The sequence below is a fragment of the Oratosquilla oratoria genome, chromosome 18 (assembly GCF_046742065.1).
Source record: "Oratosquilla oratoria isolate Oo_2021 chromosome 18, ASM4674206v1, whole genome shotgun sequence".
Lineage (NCBI taxonomy): Eukaryota > Metazoa > Arthropoda > Malacostraca > Stomatopoda > Squillidae > Oratosquilla > Oratosquilla oratoria.
The window spans coordinates 2,404,870-2,425,224 of record NC_134794.1 but is presented as its reverse complement, the minus strand read 5'-3'; the positions used below and the strand labels follow the sequence as shown (position 1 = coordinate 2,425,224).

At 36.3% G+C, this 20,355-nt stretch overlaps 1 protein-coding gene across 1 annotated transcript; it reads left to right on the top strand.

The window, feature by feature from the left end:
* Window positions 1-2,448: 2,448 nt before the first annotated feature.
* wbl (endoplasmic reticulum protein 29-like protein wbl) lies at window positions 2,449-13,141 on the top strand. Its single transcript, XM_076201334.1, has 3 exons — window positions 2,449-2,660; window positions 6,446-6,621; window positions 7,311-13,141. Exons 1-3 carry the CDS (start codon window positions 2,553-2,555, stop codon window positions 7,759-7,761), a joined length of 735 nt encoding a protein of 244 aa, XP_076057449.1. The 5' UTR covers window positions 2,449-2,552; the 3' UTR covers window positions 7,762-13,141.
* Window positions 13,142-20,355: the final 7,214 nt, after the last annotated feature.

Below are 20,355 nucleotides of genomic sequence, written 5' to 3'. Positions count from 1 at the left end.
ATCCATCCAGACCAGGTGCCTTACCTGCTCTCTTCATCTTAACAACTGCCTTCACTTCATCCCTCCTTATTTCTCCTCCATTTCCTCAATCATCACTGTCATTTTCGTAGCGCTTCCCACTGCAACTACCTTTCCCTCCTCATCCTCACCTTTTTTGCTGACGACGCTGCGCTTGTAGCAGGATCAGGGGAGGGATTGAGGAAGTTAGTGACAGAGTCTGGGAAGGTATGCGAAAGAAGGAATTTGAAGATAAATTTGGGTAAAAGTAAGGTGATGAGATGTACAAGGGGTGAAAGTGGCAGCAGACTGGAAGTGAGTATTAAGGGAGAGAGACTGGAGGAAGTGGATAGTTTTAGATATTTGGATGCGAATGTGGCCAGAAAGGGAGGAGTGGAGGTGGAAGTAGAATGTAGATTGGGAGAAGCGAGTAAATGCCTCGGTGGATTAAAAAGTATAATGAGAAATGAACATTTGGGAATGGATGCTAAGAGGAGATTGTATGAAGGAGTGATTGTGCCGACAGCTATGTACAGGGTAGAAACATGGAACATAAGAGAGGAGGAGTTTAAATGTGTTTGAGACGAGGTGCCTGAGAATTATGATAAGGGTTACTAGGCTGGATAGAGTGGGAAATGAGGAGGTGAAGAGGATAACGGGGGTGGAAAGGGAGCTGGGAGATAGGGTTGGTGAAAGAGTATTGGGATGGTTTGGATACATGGAAAGAATGAGTGAAGAAAGATTAGTAAAAGAGGTGTGGAAGGCAGAGGTGGAAGGAGTGAACATGAGGGGGCGACCTAGGATGAGATGGATGGATGGGGTAAAAGGAGCATTAGGAAAGAGAGGAATGTCTGTTGAGGAAGGACAGGAGAGGACAGAAGGTAGGGATGAATGGAGTATGGTTGTGTATGGACGATGCTGAGTTGCATGAGGGGGAGTGGGTGGAGGATAGGGGTGAGGGAGTATGTGTGAGAAATAAATTGACGCAGCCCGAAGGGATTTCTCCCCGTCTTCTCCTTTTCTGCATGAGGGGACGGAGAGGGGGGGGGTCGCCGAATTAATGAAGCGGCCTTGCTGTGAATGTGCTGTGTCTTGCTACACTGCTTCTGACCCAGGGCAGTGGGTGAGATGCAGGGATGACCCGTCATCCAGGAGGTGCCAAGATAAGAGGGAGGGAAGAGGGTAGAGGGGAATAGAGTATGTTAGGGATGGAATGGGTGGGAGTGGATTTTATGCCTTTATTTTTTAGCTACCTCCCTTATAAAGGAGGAAAAGCCATTGGTATATCTATGTACTTTATATATGCATGGTAATGATTCTGTTAAACGTCGCGAGCTCCCGCTATCAGGAGGCTAGGGCGGTGCCCCTTACAGAGGACTTTGTAGCGTGCAATTGAACGTACCATGTCCTTGGTCCAACTCGCTGGAAGCAGGGTTCAAACTGCGTCACCTCGGCCTCCACCACAAGTAGCGACGCTCTAAACCGCCTGAACAGCGGGTGTTGAAGTGATATATATGCTTGGTGGTTGGTCACAATAAAAATAAAAATAACAGCCAACAAGGAAGGGACTAATTGATGCGGTGCTTTATAGACTACAGTCCTTTCCTTATTTTTTTTAAAATTTATTTATCATTATTATATTTCTTCGCATCCGACCAATTTATGGACCAAAAGGTCTCCTGTCGGCATGCTCCCCTTTGTAATCCTTTAACTACAAGGAAGACGAAGATATTACGGGGGGAAGTCTACGGTCTGAGGGAACGTAATTTCGAAAGACGAAAGAAAATCAGGCTTTCTTATGACAGCTTCCTCTCAAAGAATTTTCTGGGAAACTAAAAGTTGCCAAATACTCTTCCTGTCGTCACCGACATCGTAGTCCCAGTCACTGTGCCAACCAATGTCATACTCATTGCCATGAGATTTTTTCTTGGATATTAATATATTTTGCAAAACAGCCACACACATATTCACTTTATATATATATACATATATATATATATATATATATATATGTATATATATGTATATATATATATATATATATACACACATATATATATACATATATATATAAAAATACATATATATATATATATATGTATATATATATATATATATATACACATATGTATATACATCTATACATATGTATACATTATGCATAATCATACTGTAAACATATGACCGCAGATTGTAAACCAGTCTTTCAAATTACCCTCCGGTCAAATTATTTCTTTGTTCGAATGTGTTGCTACACACGCGCAAATCTAGACATAGTTTGACAATGATTTTCATCTGCCAAATATATATACTTTTTATATATACTGTCAATATTACAAATTAGATTAATGTTCGTTCCGAATATTCATAGATTGCCACGCATGTTTTAGTATTACAATCCATTTCAAGGCTTTCGAACATTCTGAAATTTGGAAGATTGCCATTGGCCAGTTCTATGTTTACTACTGACAAACCAAGAATTGTGAAGGAAGTAAATACAACATACGAGTGCGAACTGTAGTTATTCAGCGTTTTGGCTAAATTTAACTTTCAAGATGTTGGTGCCTTTATTCATAACATTATGCATATTCATGATGACGGAAAGTACCACAGGTATAAATTCAAGGGGTGTAACACCCTTGGATACGTGGAGTTTTGATAAGGTGAGCACAATAAAGTATCTGTGATGTACCTACCGGCATTGTTGAATAATAAATTAAAAATCGATAATTGATTGATGGCTTTAGGCCACTTCAGCCACTCACATAGGAAAGTCAAGGAAAATTCGTCAAGACAGTATTATATAATGTATTTGACAGCTGTACAGAAGCGACAGAAATGAATAAAAATCCAGATTCCATTTTTTTTGTCTTATATTTAGTTTATGACATTAACTATTAGGAACAGTGCTTACCATTTAAGGAAAAATAAATTGATAATTGGGGAGTAAGATATAAGAAATTACGAATATATACCCTTTCCTGTATTATTGTATAGTATAATAGTGACAGTCTAGTGTATACTACAATTTGGTAAATAGTATTAGGTACATACGTGATATTTAATATTTTTTTCTGTGTGTCAAAAGGTATTTTAAAAATTAAATTCTGGTACAGTAAGTCCTTGTTATATGGTACATATGCATTCCTGAAAACCTTACCGCAAATTGAAATTACCGTATACCAAACCCATTATAACATGCAATAATAGGATATGTCAGACGTACCTTCTCCCTACTCTTTCCTCTTCAAAATATCTAGCAGATACCGTATCTGTGAATTTTTCTTACCGGAAATAGAATCGAGGGTAGTAATTACCAAATACCGTAACTGTGAATTTACTGGATAAAGGGTTACCGTATGATGAGGACTCATTGTATACTGTTTTCTCAGAAAATTACTATTCCCTCAGTTTTCAAGAACAATATAAATTTTAGGTAAAATTCCAGAATCACTCAATCATGGATACTTAACTCCTTCAATATGATGATGCTTACATTGGTGTCATGAGGTGTGAGTGAGTATTATTTATATTTTGTAGTTGTAGCTGAGTGTCCCTCTTATTCTATGAACAGGCTTGATAATTTTTTTCAGTGGTTATAAACATTCTGGATGAAAGAGAAAAAGTATAAAAGCTGTAACTCTATATTTCATAAAGCACATATCGTGAAGCATCATCATACATCAGGCAGCTAATGTGTGCACAAAATTTGACGCATATTGAAGAGGTTAACATGAAATGTGTGTTGTCCAGCAGCTCATAACTTAACCTAACTTAACGTAACCATTCCATAGAAAAGAAATGAAAATGTGTTTTTGTGATACTGGAATTGATTCGAATTATAGGTAAATTTTTAGAAGTGCACACCTATGTGATAGCAATAGAAAACTAATTATCAATTTTGTAAATTATAATACATCAATGTAATATGCGATTTTCTTGGCAGAAATCAGCAACAAAAATGTTGCCGAAACCGATTTATTAACAAATGAAGTCATGGCAGTTGAATGATATGCCATGTTTGTTTTGATAGATGCTGAAATCGAAGAAGTGAAAGGATGATAAATTTGTCTATACTAACCTAACCTACGTAACCTAACAATCTACGTAACCTAACCCATATTTAGTAATTCGGTACCTCAAATTCTAAAGATCATCCAGGTCATCGTCATCATCACTGAGGCTGACAGCCTGATTATTATCATACCTTGGGCAATTAACAGATGATGGCAGAAAGTCCAAGGAAACCCTATTGTCTTTGTAACAGCACTTATTAATGTCACCTGGAGTTGGAGAACACCTAGTCCACAACATGAAAGCCATCGTCTAATTGACAGTGGCTGGACTGGACAGACAACAGCATGGCATCTGGCCTATATATTAGCGGCTTCATTCGTTAGTAGAAGCAAGGTTTTTTTGTTATTTATTTCTGCCAAGAAAATCACATATTATGTTCATGTATTATAATTTACAAAATTAATATTTAATTTTCTAATGCTATTTTGCATAGGTGTGCACAACTAAAATAAAACCAAATTATAATAATATAGCAGTATTATTGATGTTATTACAGTAGCAGCAGTGTTAATAATAATAGAATGAGAATGAAGCTGTTGAAACTAGGTGACAATGGTCACAGTATAAAGGTTGCATTTTTTTTTAGTACTATACTGTATTAGTTTTGTTCCCAACTATTATTATTTTTTTAGTACTATATTAGTTACGTTCCCAACCATTATATCATGTTCATGGTCCACTTATTCTAAGACACAAATTGTTACAAGTGAGCTATTTTGGAGGTATTGGATTTAATTAATTCAACAATGGAATGGAATGGCATTACGTCAGGCATTCCATTTGTCATTCGAGCTTTTGCCTGCTGGTAATAAGTGATGTCATCTTGTCATGTGATGACATTTTGTTCGGTGAAACTGTTTACATGCTCTTTCTTGTGCTTGGAGAGATATATGTCATTCTGATTTTTTTTTTTTTTTTTTTTTTTTTCCTCCACCTATCCTCCATTCTCACTCATAATTCTTATTCATTACCTTGCCCATTCGTTTTCCCATTTCCATTATCTTTCACCTTAGTAATTACCTTTAGTATTGGCCATTAGGTACCCTGAAGGGTAATAAGACCACATAACAAGGTTGGATGCTGCAGTGGTGTTAGTGTGCAGGTTGCAGCCCCTATGCAACAAGAGGTCAGCAGGAAAAATTGTACTCATAGAGGTCTTCTCTAGTAGACAATTCTTTCAAAATTTTACTTTTAAAAGATTCTACGGTTTTGGCACTAATGGTTTCTTGGCTCAGCTTGTTCCATGGTTTTGTAATTCTTGCAGGTAGGAATTTTTCTCTGTAGCTAGTTCGGTGTTGTAATCGTAGCTTTAAGTTGTGACCTCTGGTTGCTGTACTAAGTATTGGCTTGAACATTGCTCTTCCACAGCAGTTGCATCCACCATCACACCACCTCCCATTTTTCCTCTCTTGTTCTTTCTCCTTATGTTTTATTTTCTGTCATCCACATAAACATCAGTAGTTCCATTGAGTTTGGTTTTGGCAAAACCCATTAAATCTTGTTCTTTCATTTTAAGTAATCATTTATTTCTTAATTTTGCTGGTATTAGACTGTATGTGTACATGTGTTTACCTAATTATAAATACACTCACACAGAAGAAACAATAGTGTGTGCAAATACTACAAGAATTTAAGAACAAACTAGATGTTGCGAGATACGAAGACAGGTCACTACGATCATAGCTCCCCTTCCCATTTAATACAACTAGGTAAATACATGTTTATCTAATAGCAAACATACACACACATACATATGTTGAAAGGATATGAAGAAATACAGTTTTCCATATAGATGCATAAATATATGGAGTAGCCTACAAGTTGATATAGCCCAAACTCAAAAAATACACGAGTTCAAATCTAAATATGATAATTGGAAATCAAAGATATAGATTAAGCTAGAACTGTACATGAATTTGAGTCTAGGTAGGTTGGAAAATAGAGAATAGGAGTCAGGACCCAATGAGCGTTACTCCTGTCCTGTATACTACAGTCAGGTAAATACACACACACACACACAAAATCTTCCCATAAAATACAACTAGGTAAATACACAACTTAGGGTGCAGTGGTAGAGTTGATGGTTGCCAATACGGTGGTCAGAGTTCAAATCCTGCCCAGGGCTGAAATAATTTCAGTATCGCTGCGCTGTGAGTCATTACTCCAACTCACGTGGGCAGGGAGTTGGGGGTGTGTGTGCAAATAAGGTCACAACATTACCTTTAGATCAGTCATATATGAGCTCTGAGCTCTCTTCTGGTAGGGAAATAGCTGTCAATTATGAGTCCAACACATGATCTAAGACTATGGTGGTGAATCACACACACACTATGCGTGTTTCTTATTACTGATTTTATATTTTCTTTTGCAGCTCATCTCTAAGTTTGATGCCACTATTGTAAAGTTTGATATCGCTTATCCATATGGCAAAAAACATGAAGAATTTGGAAAATTAGGAGCAGCAGGAAGAACCTCCAGCAAACTTCTAGTGGCAGAAGTTGGTGTAAAGGATTATGGAGACATGGATAACATGGACTTAGCGGAAAGGTAAATATCGTGTTCCATTTCCTTTGCATAGTAAACTTTGTCACAACGCAGGTTGAATTTGTATTCAATGGCACTTTATTTATCAGAATTTCACATTTTCTTGTACATGGATGCATTAGTGGCATGTGGGAAGACCATGACAGATTGTTGCAGGGGCACTGAAATCTACAGTTTTGTGTAGGTGTGCTCCTCTGTAGTGAGCTCTGAAACTATCAGTTGTTTTAAGAAACAGACAACTTTATGGATGGGGGATAACAGATGGTAATGGACATGGAACTGACTAGTGTAGACCTTATGGTCTCTTGCAGTCTCCTTCATTCTTATGTTCAGTGTTTGTCTTGCAATGTAGAAGTAGACATTTTTGGTGGTATTTTGGCCATTTTTATATCATATATCCTATTTGAGATAGTTGCTTCTGAACATTACCACAAATGAATTCATAGTAAGAGCTTGCTACATTGAATTCCCAGTTTCAAAAAGTGATCCATAAGGAAACACCATCTTAGGTTCCTCTGAGGGAGGTAGTTCAAAACATTATTTTTTTTTTTTATTTTATTTATTTTTTTTTTTTTTTATGGACATATTATCCTGTACTTTGTGAATGGGTTTATGTTGTAAATAATGACATGCAAAAATATTGTGTAGCATGATTAAGGAAATGCTTGTAAAGTAATTTTTTATCATTACAGGTTTAATGTGAATAAAGATGACTTTCCTGTGGTTAAACTTTTCAAGAAGACAGGAGAGGATGTAATTGACTTTGATGGAGAATTTACGGCAGATAACTTGAAGACTTTTATTAGAAAGAACTCGAATGCCTATATAGGGCTACAGGATTGTTTAGAAACTTTTGATAGATTAGCTGATGAATTCATGAAATCCACTGACCAAAAACACAAGCAAGCTCTTCTTCAAGCCGCTGAAGACGAATGGGACAAAATAACTAACCCATCAGATCGTAGATCTGCAGAGGTTTATGTGAAGGTTATGAGGAAATTGATTGAAAAGGGTTCGGAGTTTGTGTCACAGGAAAAGGCGAGGGTCAAAGGTTTGATGGAAGGAAAAATCTCTCCGGAAAAGAAAGAGCAGATGCAGGGGAAACTCAATATTTTGCAATCTTTTGACCATGACGAGTTGTGATCGCTTTAGTGTTGACATTAGCATCCCAAATGAAGAATAGGCACAAAAAGTAAAGTCAAACAGTATTCTTTCTTTTAGTTCAGGTAAGACACCTTTTTGAGTCAGCAGTCATAGGACCTAGATAGGGGACCAAATTTGTATAATGATTATCATCTGAATTTATAAAGGTGATTGAAGAAGCAATCATTTCTATAAATTTGGAAATAATAGTTCAGGTTGTAGTGAGCGGGGAAATATTCTAGTCAGGAATTGAATCTAATGCGAACAACTTAATGATTTTTTGTAGCAGAGCCTAAGTTTAAACAAAAATTCTTGTTATCCCTTTGACATGACAATTTACTTTTTTGTTCTGGGTAATGATAGATTTCATTAAGCCGAAGGGTAGAAGGGAGAATGTGATTCTGATTGAGCAAGACCCTGTTTCGTCCTAAATCTAACCCTCTGCTGATTAAAATTGATTACTTGTTTTCTAGAATCTGTTAAGGCGTCATTTGTATTGAAAGTTCAGGGATCATATCTTTTACGTTTTTCAGAGATGCAAGAAGTTAACTTTATTGTGGTGGCAAGCTTGATAAATTTATTTATAATTATTGTCTGATCATTTTCTTCAGCAGAGAGATTGGATTCAGCACTGAATTGAAAATGGGACCCAGAGTAATTTGAGGTCTGCTCTTTGGGTAAATAAAACTGTCTGGCTTTAATTGAGAATAATTTTTTTTAAATATATCACCACATTAAAGGATAATGTGATGGGCATAGACACGTGAAAAGGGCATAGACGCATGAAATCGTATAAACTAGTTGCATAAGGAAGAACTTAACATATCTATAGCATGTTCGCTCAATAAGCCACAGTGGCATGTAGAAAGACAAATTATATATTCACACAAGTGAGCTTATAATAACAAGAGTAGACTATAAAACAGCAGGTGTGTTATTAAATGCTATGTTTTTCTAAACTTCCATCTTTGGATAAATTACATTGTTCCATGTGGACTTCCTCACTGTCTTCAAGAACAAATCTCAATTTTTGTATGTTGATAAAATAGAAGACAAGTCATAAGTAGGTTCCATGGGTAGAATTAGTATTTTTTATGAAAAGCTATGAAAACTAAGACATGGAGTGAAACATTCATTGAAAAAATTGTGAAATTAGACCAATGAATCAGATTTGACAGCCATCCAGAATTTCTTTGATGGAAATTCAATTGTAGCAATTTGTTAGCTTGTCAGATAGCACATACACACTGTGTGTACCAATAGGCTTTGTTGTTTTAAGGCCTCACATATGCAATGGGCACACTTAAGTGTAATTCATTATTATGTTAGTATTGATTGATCTTTTATTGTATGAAAATGTGTATTGTCCTTTTGTGGGACTTCTCAAAGCATTTTATGGGGCAATATCCAAATTTGAGTATGCACAACATGCATAGTATATTCTAATATTTTCATATATTTGTCCATAGCACACCAATATTTGTAATGAAAAATACCACATACTGGGCTTGAACAGTTGAAGAAAAACTTTAATCTAATCAAAATGTGAATTGATGTGAAGACAGCCTAAGAGAAGTTTGAATTATAGTCTATGTTGATGTATGTTAGTTTATTGCTTCAACTTAGTACCTCACTCTACATAGGGGTGGTTTCCACTTGCACTCTTTTGGGCGAATCACATGAGTATAAGACATATTGGGGCATTTTCCTCTGTGGGCCCCAGTATGCGGGTGATTCAACTGCATAAAACATATGCAGTCAATGATTTATTGACCAAAGTGACATCCTGGCAGACTAGAGTCATGCATTGTTCTTTTATGGTTGGAGATTCGTCTTCACTTGAAGAAGAATGCTGATTACCTTGGCTAACCCTCCTTTCCGCTACCATCCTTAAACCTTTCTGTTAACAACCTCTACAACTCCACCTCTTCAGTGTGATATTGATTGCCCCCAAGGATAAAAGTGCAGGTTATCGGAAACCAAATACAATATGTGTTGTCAGTAAGGGGTAGAAATGATAAATTAACTAGGATCTTATAAAGGGGAAAGGGCCTTTTGGTATATGTATGTATGTATTTATAGATTTATTTATCTATCTACTTCAGGATCTTATAAGGGGGAAAGGGCCTTTTGGTATATGTATGTATTTATAAATTTATTTATTTATCTATCTACTTCAGGTCCATGTGTTTTCCTTTTCACTCTTATACCCAACATTTCTAAATCATATTTTCCGTACCGATAAGCCCTGTTTAATCCATACATTATCAGCCCAAAATACTTGCTGGCATCGGCCTTTTTTTTTTTTTTTCATAATTTCCTTTAAGATAACATTAAATGAAGGAAGAGCATGCAAAAAGTACTCACAGTTGAATATACATGCATCTGTGACCACTCATGAGTCTGTAATGGATCATTATTCTCTCATATGAATATTTTCAAGAAGGGACATGTTTTTAGCATTGTACCACTATCTGAGGCTAGTTTCTACTGCATTCCATAATTTTCAAATGCAGTACACCTTTGTGCAAAATATTTTTTATCTTGTGCCATTTTTTTAATGGAAATGTTGTTACATAATTCACTATTTTCAATAGTTCACATTATTCACATTAAATTAACGGTGCTGCTGCTCAAGCTAGTTGAATGTTGCTGCATTAGATTAATGCCATTGATACTGTATGAGTTAATCTCCTCAACATGATCCATCACAAAAAAAGTATTTTTTGTCTGGCATGTAGCTTCATGAATGGATTTACCACCCGTTCTCAGCACCGACAGGTTCATCTAGTTCCCAAATCCAAAGATTGGGAAAGGATGGCTTGCTACTTTCGTCACCCAAGTGAACTTGAATATTAGGGCGCAGCTTCCCTCGCATCCCCATTTACCTCTCCTTTGATAGCTCCATCCAGTTCTTTTCCTTGTTCCTTTCCCTCCTATTTATTTTACTTGTTAATTAACTTGTATATTTATTTATTTATTTATTTGATAGTATTCTCATGTAAATTTTGGTTACACAAAAAACTAAGTCAGGTGAAATTATGATAAAAGATGTGATCCTAGCTGGATTATTCTTGACTTTTACTATTATTTATGTTTACATTAAATTTTATTAATTAGGGATTAGTAGGAAAAGAGTACTAACTTTTAAGTAGTGATGAACTAATGGAATATATGTTTGTTGTTAAGAATGACAAGGTTTATGGAAAGGAAGATTTTTCAGGTGCATTTTCCAGAGTTGGCATATAAGTAACAGAAAACTTAAGTTGTTGTACCCATCAGTATGGTTGCATGCTTTCTAGGTCTTGTTCTGACTACAGGTCATTTGATTGAGCTGAGAAGCAAACTCCATAAAAGAAGTTGGGTGTGTGTATCTGTAGGGGTAGCTAACCCGTTATGGTGCATGTTTCCTTCATCTGAATAAATCATTAAACCTCATCCACATGAGGTGTCTGCAGACACAAATGAAAATTTTATTTGGAGAAGGACTCGTTGCCTTTTGAAGAAAGATGAGCAAAGGGCTTGTGTGTGTCTACAGACAAAGGCATTGAGGCTGTCACTGTGCAAGTTTCTCATTGGTGCTGCAGACATTGTATACTCATGTGAATGAACCGTAAAGGTAATTCATGTTGCCTATCAGGCAATTGAGATGGATTCTAACCTAGAGCTACCTGGCAGTGAGTTAGTCAGGGTTCCAGCCTTGAGTGGGCATTATCTTTAAAAACTGTCAAGTTTGCTCCCTTTTTCAATACATTGATATTGGACTAGTGAGTTCCATTCTGAATCTCCAATACCATTGGCACCTACAGTAGGTACATACTGTATTTGGTAGCTGTTGTTTTGTTTAACCAGCATTACTATTGATGTGTGTTGATATGATAGTTTTATACAAGATATTGTTTGGTTAGTATAATGACTAATTTTCAAAGATATATATGTACTGCTTCTTTTTGTAGACACATTCAAGGTCTAATACGAGTAGCTGATGGTTGTGATTTCCTATTTTATATAAAAAAACACTTACCTCAACTTTGTTGCTTCTCAAAATTTCTTGAGTAAAGTGTCACTTGCATTCATGTCCATGTTGGATGTTGTGTTGCACTGTTTCAGGGACACAAGTATATAACACAGATATATTGCAGCTTGGTGGTGGAACAAGGTTCACTTTTGTTGAATCTATGGTTGAGGCACTGAATAAGAAGTTACAGAAGCTGTGATGATGGATGCTGGTGTGAGTTTTCTGTTTATAGATTTGGTATTGTGTGTATAATTGAACATATCAGATATATGGGTCTGATGCAAGAGAGACAAGGGGCAGCAAATTAATTGGTTATCAGATATGTCATGTTCTAGAACAGTGGTTCTTAACCTGTGGGGAATTCCCCACTGGTGGGGAATGGCGGAGTTGCCAAGTGGGGCATGACCGGTCGGACAGAAGAACCACTGTCTTTTTTTTTTTTTTTTTTCTAATCTATGTTTTTGTTTCTTTTTGTTTGTTTCTGGTGTTAGAAATGTCAACACTGTATGGGTTAAAATTGAATTTGTCAAAGACCGATGCTGTGGTGGGAAACGGAGAGTTGGCTCACTAAAAAGTGGGGAATTGGAGAAAAAAGGTTAAGAACCCCTGTTCTAGAATAACAGGAATGGATTGGTCCTACATGTGAATCATTGAAGATACAGAAAATTTAAAACATGATAACAGCAGCCACCCAGTGAAGTATCTTTTCTGACAGTAGGATAAATTTTTGCAGCCCCTTGGAAATAATAATCTGGGACAAATTTAATTTTTTGGGGGTATTTGATCCTGGGGGATGGGAGGGGGGAGTAGTTGCAAGAAAATAATTCCATACAAGTCGTAATACCACAGCATCACAAGGCCAGTGAGACTGGTTTAATTAAGATAGCTTCAAGATGTCTTGAGACCAGGTACCACAAAAATATATGTATTGGTTGCCATCAGCTATGTAACTTGTTAACAACTGGGTTTGAGAAGACAGGCTAAGGAAAGCGTTGTTTTGGTTAGCACATCTCTATGCAAGGCTAAGATGCATTTCAATGGAGTAGCAATAAATGTTTTCAGATGGTATAAGTCGTTTTCTATTTTTACCTCCAGAACTAGGTATTGACCCCACACCTGATATTGTATACATTACAGGTTGTAGCCAACAGTGGTGGCATATGGTGGTATGAAATATGGGAAGGGGACTACAAATATATACAGTAGTGTCAATACACACAGCTTCTAGGACAGTGGTCCCCAAACTGGGGGAAATTTCCCCCTGGGGGGAAATTTGAACCTACCAGGGGGAAATAATTACACTACCTACTAATTAAAAAAATCTCAGATGAATTTTCTCATGTCTGAGAGAGAGAGAGAATGCCTGTCTATCAGTATATATGTGCATTTGAAAAATATATTAGTAAAAAGTCACTGTGTGGTTTAACTACTCTTTCCCTCATACACATGAATTGGGAAATCTGGATGGTTGAACTGGGTGCAGGGGGGAAATGACAGAAAAAAGTTTGGGAACCACTGTTCTAGGAGCTACAGTCATTTTATTTGAAAAAGTGTATTTATGGTATCAGTAATTTATGTGCTGTTACTGCTTCCAGTTCCCCATTTTATACCACATTAAGCTGTCAGTGGTGGCCAAGGTAATACCTCATGGATTTGTTTAATGGCAGGACAATTAAGACTTCATTACATGTCTCTCTCCATGGGAAATAAATGAATTAGTTGGTGTAATGTTCAGCCATTCTGTCTAAATGCTGAAGACCAATGGACCTTATGTGGACGTTATGTATGAGTTCTGAAATATGCAGCCTATGGAGTAAACAGGATAAAGAGAACTTAGAAATAAAGAAGGTGACATTGAACAAAACTTTGGTTCTAAAGATCAGATCACACAGTAACTTAACATATGTAGTGGGCAAACAAGATGGTGGCTTTTGGCTATTCTAATGGCAAAAAATGGTAGCCTAAATGTACAGGTAATGCAACATCTTGACAAAGTTTAGATGAAGCTATTAAAGTAATGTAATTTACAAAAGAAGAAAATTATACTGGGAAAGTTATGGAGAACAAGTACCAAGCGAGTGTCAATAATTTGAGGTTTATCACAGGTGAAAAAGACTAGGGATATTGGGCATAATACTGTTGAGGAAGAAGGGAGTGTGAATGTCACTGAAGGATTTTTTAAACTGCTGACCAGGAAGTGAGACAAAGGGCTAGATAGTAGGAAAGAACATAAATGTAAGAAACAAACGAAACATTCTCTCCCATATCTGGTTACTTTGAAAAAATGGTACAAAAAAAGTTACTCAAAATAATGTGGCGATAGAAAGCGTATTCTTTAGGGGTAACTTTAAATTTAGGTAATATATTACCTTCAAATTCTTTGATTTCATCACTAATCATCTATGGGGCCACTCGTTGAAATTGTCCAGGCCTGATTATTGGAGGACTATCATGAAAGGAAATTTGTTGTGTTAGGATTATTAACCACTGAAATGTACTCCCAGAGAGTGTCATGACCGCGCTATCAATTGCCTCTTTCATATCACGTTCAGTAACAAGGTTAACATGTCACAGAGGTTGGAATAACTACAAGAATTTATTATCATTTCCCCATTACCTCACGATTAGGTAAGCTTAGTTTCATCGTAGGTACCACAGTAGCTATTTACAAACGACAATGACGAGTCGGAGCAGGGATGCCGTTTTGTGGGAATTTCCCACAAATTTGTGGGAGAAATTTACTCACATGGGATGTTTTGTGGGAGGACTACACCTCAATATCTGTGGGATTTTTTTGTGAATATCTTACATTTTTGTTGGAGGTCTTATGGGAATTTTGATTTTTGTGGATTTTTTATGGGATATCAAGTAAATGTTAAAATAATAGTAATAATAATAGTGCAAAAGTACATACACAGCTAAATAAGGGAAGACACCCCGTCAATTTTCAAATATGTATTCGCCAAGTATCAACAGAAACGGTTATAGCTGGCCCGGGCCTGGCGGCAGGGGGTTGGGGTGGCATTGGTGTTCTCATAAATTTGTATTTCGTAAGCAGTGTTGACAGTCCTTGCGTTTTCCTTCTAGATCTAGAATTTTTTGCGTTGATCTTGGAGTCTTGTAGTTTTTTTTTCTGAAAACACCACAAATATTGTAGTTTTTCATTAACCAATGTAGAAATGTGACAAGTGCCCTAAATTTGTAGATAAATAAGCACTAGTAAAGAAATTAAGACTACCGAATACGGATTATATTCTAGCTAAGTCTACCCTAATACGAAAAACATAATATTCAATCTTTATTGCTTGATGTCTAGTTATATGATGTGTGTATACGTACAGAACCTATAGAGGTAAAGAAGGTGAACGTTTTGCACGTCTCACGGGACCGCAAGCGTGATTTCACATAGAGCATGTGAGACCGGACAGGGGAGAGTAGGACCAACGTACAGAACGAATTACGAAATTTCAATTGAGTGCGCAGTAAGACTCGGACGTACCAAACGTAGACCTTAGTGACGACATACAGTTTATATAAAGTAGGTGGACAGGAACAATAAATTGTCAGGATAGTCAGTCTAGTCCACAGGATTGGTTTTCGTCAACATCCCGGACTCTGAGTTTTTTAGTTAGAGAGACACACACATGGTTCGCTAATAGTCCAAATAGGATCAACAAATTTACAGAGTTGTATAAAGTTCTTAAGGATCGTGTACCCAAGAAAGTGCCTGGGTTAGCTAGCACACGTTGGTTGTCCCGTTTGGAGGCAATCGGTGTTATCCTTGATCAATGGGACTCCCTAAAACTGCATTTTGAAATGTGCGAAACAAGTGAGCGTTGCTACACAGCAAAACAACCAATCCAAGCATACAATGATCCTCATAATAAGTTGTACCGTTTATATGTTCGGAAAGTACTTAAGGAGGTGGTGAGAGTCAACACACTTTTCCAAGGGCAAAATGTTGAGGTAGCTAAACTTACTGAAGACCTGATCGATATGTATCGTAATATTATGCATATGGTGGTAGAATCAGGTCACTTATCAAAATGTGCCAAAGAAGATCTCCCTTCTTTAAAATTTCAGAATTATATTTTGCCTATGAATGCTATCAATTTTGGTTATGAATTCAACACATTTGCAGACACTTGTATCTCAACCAATAAACAGTTGATTAACGTCAAAGAGAAATGTAAAGAGTTTGTACTTGAGTTGATTAATCAAGTGCAGCTGCGCCTGTCAGATAATGTTGACACCCTACTTTTACAGAAATTGCATCCTCTTGTAGCCACGTCTCAAATCAAAGGTTACAAAGGATTACAAAGGCAAAGCATGCCGACAGGAGACCTTTTGATCCATATCTAGGTCGGATGCAAAAAAAAAAAAAAAAAAAAAAAAATCATATTAATAATAAATTAAAACTATAACAATGTAAATAACAATTAAAATACATAAATAAATGCATTGGTATAGTTGAATAACAAACAAACAGGTAAATAGTAAATGATAATAAATTGACATATAACTAATAATAAATGAAAATCAGACAGACAAATTATAACAAAACAAAAACAAATAATATAACATAAATTATAATAATTACAGCATCTTACTTAGGTATTTATCTAAATGATTCTTAAAGCTTCGAACTGAACTACATTGCACTACCTGTGCAGGAAGTTTATTCCATTCATTAACTACACGGTTGGCAAAGTTGTTTCTACCTACTTCCAAATTGAATCTATTTCCGGACAGTTTGAGACCATTGTTTCTTGTCTGATTCTCATTCAATGTGAAAATTTGGTCACTTTTGATGTTGTCAATTCCCTTTAAAATCTTAAAGACCTGTATCAAGTCACCTCTTGAGTCTACGCTTTTTTAGGGAAAACAGATTCATGTGCTTAAGTCGATTTTCGTATGATTTATATTTGATATTTGGAATCAGTTTTGTGGCTCGCCGTTGTACTTTTTCCAGTCTGTCAATGTCTTTAATGAGATTCGGTGACCATACGGAAACAGCATATTCCAAATGTGGACGAACTAACGATTTATATAGCTTGTTAATGAGTGATGGACTTTTGAAATCAAAAGATCGCGCAATCAATCCCAGAATTTTATTTGCTTTCTCAGAGGCTGAAATACACTGCTTGGATGATTTGAGGTCGTTACTGATAATTACGCCGAGATCTTTTTCACTATCCACTTTTGTTAACGAATTTCCAAATAACTTGTAATCGTACTTGCTGTTATTTTTACCTATGTGCATTACCTTGCATTTACTTGTGTTAAATTTCATTAGCCACTTTTCAGACCATTGCTGTAATTTATCTAAATCTTCTTGAATATCTAATTGGTTTGAGTGATCATTTGCCACTCCGCACAGTTTTGTATCATCAGCAAATTTGGAAACAGTAGATTTTAGTCCATGGTCTATATCATTTATGTATACTATGAATAGAAGTGGCCCAAGAACGGAACCCTGAGGAACTCCACTTGCAACACTTTTCCATCCAGAAGTTTTTCCATTTAAAACAACTCTCTGTTTTCGACCTTTCAACCAATTACTAGTCCAACCTAATAGGCTACCACTTATTCCATGCAAAGCTAATTTAGTAAGAAGTCTTTCGTGTGGGACGGTATCAAAAGCTTTTGCAAAGTCTAGATATATTAAATCTATATTGTTTCTTTTGTCAAAATTCGAGACAACTGTGTTGTAGAATTCGAGTAAGTTAGTCACGCAAGAACGTTTCCGTCTGAAACCATGTTGGCTATCATTTATCAAACGGTTACTTTCTAAATGATATTCGATAGCATCTCTGATGATAGTTTCCATTATTTTTCCTACGATCGAAGTCAAACTAATAGGCCTATAGTTATTTGGTTTCTTTTTGTCACCTTTTTTGAATATGGGAGTAACGTTAGCTAGCTTCCATTCTCTTGGGACATCTCCGGATATGATGGATTTCTTGAAAATAATTTCTAATGGAACAACAATCTCATTTTTCATTTCCTTTAAGATTCTTGGATGCCAACCGTCAGGCCCTGGTGTTTTATTAACTTTGAGTTTGTCTATACACCTTTTAATTGTTTCTTTTGTTATATTTACCGTAGTGAGTAAGTTTACCCCAGACTTTTCACAGGTTTCAGTTTGGAATTCACTTTGAGGTGTTTCGTTTACGAATACCGAGCTAAAATAATTGTTTAAGAGATTACACATTCCTTCATTTGAATATTCAAGTTGACCGTCAGCAGATAATAGTGGACCAATGTGATTCCTAACAACCTTTTTATCTCTAATGTAACTATAGAATTCTTTGGGATTCTCTTTGGATTTCTCAGCGATGTTCATTTCGTATTGTCGTTTTCTTTTTCTTATTGTCTTTTTTAAATCTCTCTGTATTGATACATAACTTTCATAGTCATTAGATGCACCCGAGCACTTATATTTCTTATAAGCCTGTCTCTTTTTAGCAATACTTTTTTCAGTTTCTTTGTCGAGCCACTTTGGGCGAGCCTGATTTGGGGGACGTCTGTCCTTAAAAGGAATGTAAGTTTGAATCATCTTAGTGAGCGTATTTTGAAATATTTCCCACATCTGATCTACAGGCCTTTCGTTTAATTTTTCCTCCCAATCTGTAAGCTGAAGCTCCTGACGTAGTTCTATGAACTGAGCTTTACTGAAATCGGGTATTTTAGAAGCACAAGTATCTATTCTAAAATTGTTTAGGAGTTTGAATCTGACTAAGTTGTGATCGCTATTTGCAACAGATTCACCGACTTCTACATCAGTTGCCATGCTTTCGCGGCTAGTGATCAATAAATCGAGTAAGTTTCCATATCTTGTGGGCTCTTTTACATGCTGAATTAAGTAATTGTCACCAAGAAAATCAATCAAGCGACTACCTATATGGCCATGTTCAAGGGTCATCCAATCAATGTCAGTAAAATTGAAATCACCCATTATCAATAAATCCCGGTTGCAGAAACTAGACAGTTCTTGAAATAACAGTTTGTCGTCTGCTAATGATAATGTCTTTGGCCTATATATTACACCTATATTCATTTTTTGTCCATTTGTTTGGGTTAACTCAACCCACAAACTGTCATATGCATCCTGTTTCACTTTCTCTAAAACACAAGCATGAACATTGTTTTTAACGTACAATAGAACACCCCCACCTTTCTTGTGGTTTCTATCCTGATGAAAGTGTTTAAATCCCGCAATATTAAATTCAGCTTCGAACTCTGTACCATTTAACCATGTCTCAGTTATTCCTATCATATCGAGATTTTCGCTTTTGACATACGCCTGTATTTCTTGACATTTGTTCCTAATACTACGAGCATTAAAGTACATAGTTTTAAGAAACTCCTGATTATTTCTTTTTGACACATTTTGAGTTTCAATATCATGTCTTATATTATCATTTTGTTTTTTATTTATGCCTTGCTCTATATTATTATTATTTGGTCCTTCATTGACATTCAATGCCTCATTAACATTTCTCCTATCAAAATTAACATTTCCCCCATCACGGACATCTGGTCGATTACGGTCATCCGATCTATTTTGTACATTTTGTCCCCCTACGTCACCGTGATTCACGCCGGCCTCCCGTCGTTCAGTGACATTATGTCCGGCATCCCTTTCTAAAATTATATTTTGTCCTCCAGTGACATTATATCCTACCGTGATATTTTTTCCTCCACTATAATTACATCCCATCGTGATCTTTTGTCTTCCACTGTCATTACATCCTATCTTGATATTTTGGCCTTCATTGACATTCTGTCCGGTATCTCTTCCTAAAATTATATTTTGTTCTTCACTGACATTATATCCTACCGTGATATTTTCTCCTCCATTATCATTACATCCTATCGTGATATTTTGTCCACCACTATCATTATTTCCCATCGTGATCTTTTGTCCTCCACTGTCATTACATCCCATTGTGACATTTTGTCCTAAGACATTACATCCTAATGTGTCATTTCGTCCTCTAGCGATATTACATCCTATCATGATATTTTGGCCTTCATTGACATTCTGTCCGGTATCCCTTCCTAAAATTACATTTTGGCCTTCAATGACATTATATCCTACCGTGATATTTTCTCCTCCATTATCATTACATCCTATCGTGATATTTTGTTCTCCTTTATCATTACTTCCCATCGTGATCTTTTGTCCTCCACTGTCATTATATCCCATTGCGACATTTTGTCCTATGACATTATATCCTAATGTGACATTTCGTCCTCTAGCGACATTATATCCTAAAATTATATTTTGTCCTATACTGGTACATTGTTCTACATTAATGCTATACTCTACACTGCTTTCCCAAGTACATTCTATTTCCCCTTCCCTTTGGCCTTCTACAATAAAAAAGGAGCTGGTTCATTACAAACTCCCACAATGAGGTTTGTAAGAACATCTTTGCCTCTGCGGGTAAGGTGGATCCCATCAGAAGCGTAAAGGTCATGGCGCCTAGAAAAGAGATACCAAGGATCAAGAAAGTGGTATCCCAATTGTGTGCACAACTGCGATATCCTATCATTGATCCCTATGGCTC

What these genes read in the sequence shown, in the direction of transcription:
- wbl (XM_076201334.1), top strand. Translation starts at nt 2,553, where the DNA reads ATGTTGGTGCCTTTATTCATAACATTATGCATATTCATGATGACGGAA. An exon ending in ATACGTGGAGTTTTGATAAG is followed by an intron (nt 2,661 to 6,445) that starts GTGAGCACAATA and finishes TTTCTTTTGCAG; the next exon opens with CTCATCTCTAAGTTTGATGC. An exon ending in AACATGGACTTAGCGGAAAG is followed by an intron (nt 6,622 to 7,310) that starts GTAAATATCGTG and finishes TTATCATTACAG; the next exon opens with GTTTAATGTGAATAAAGATG.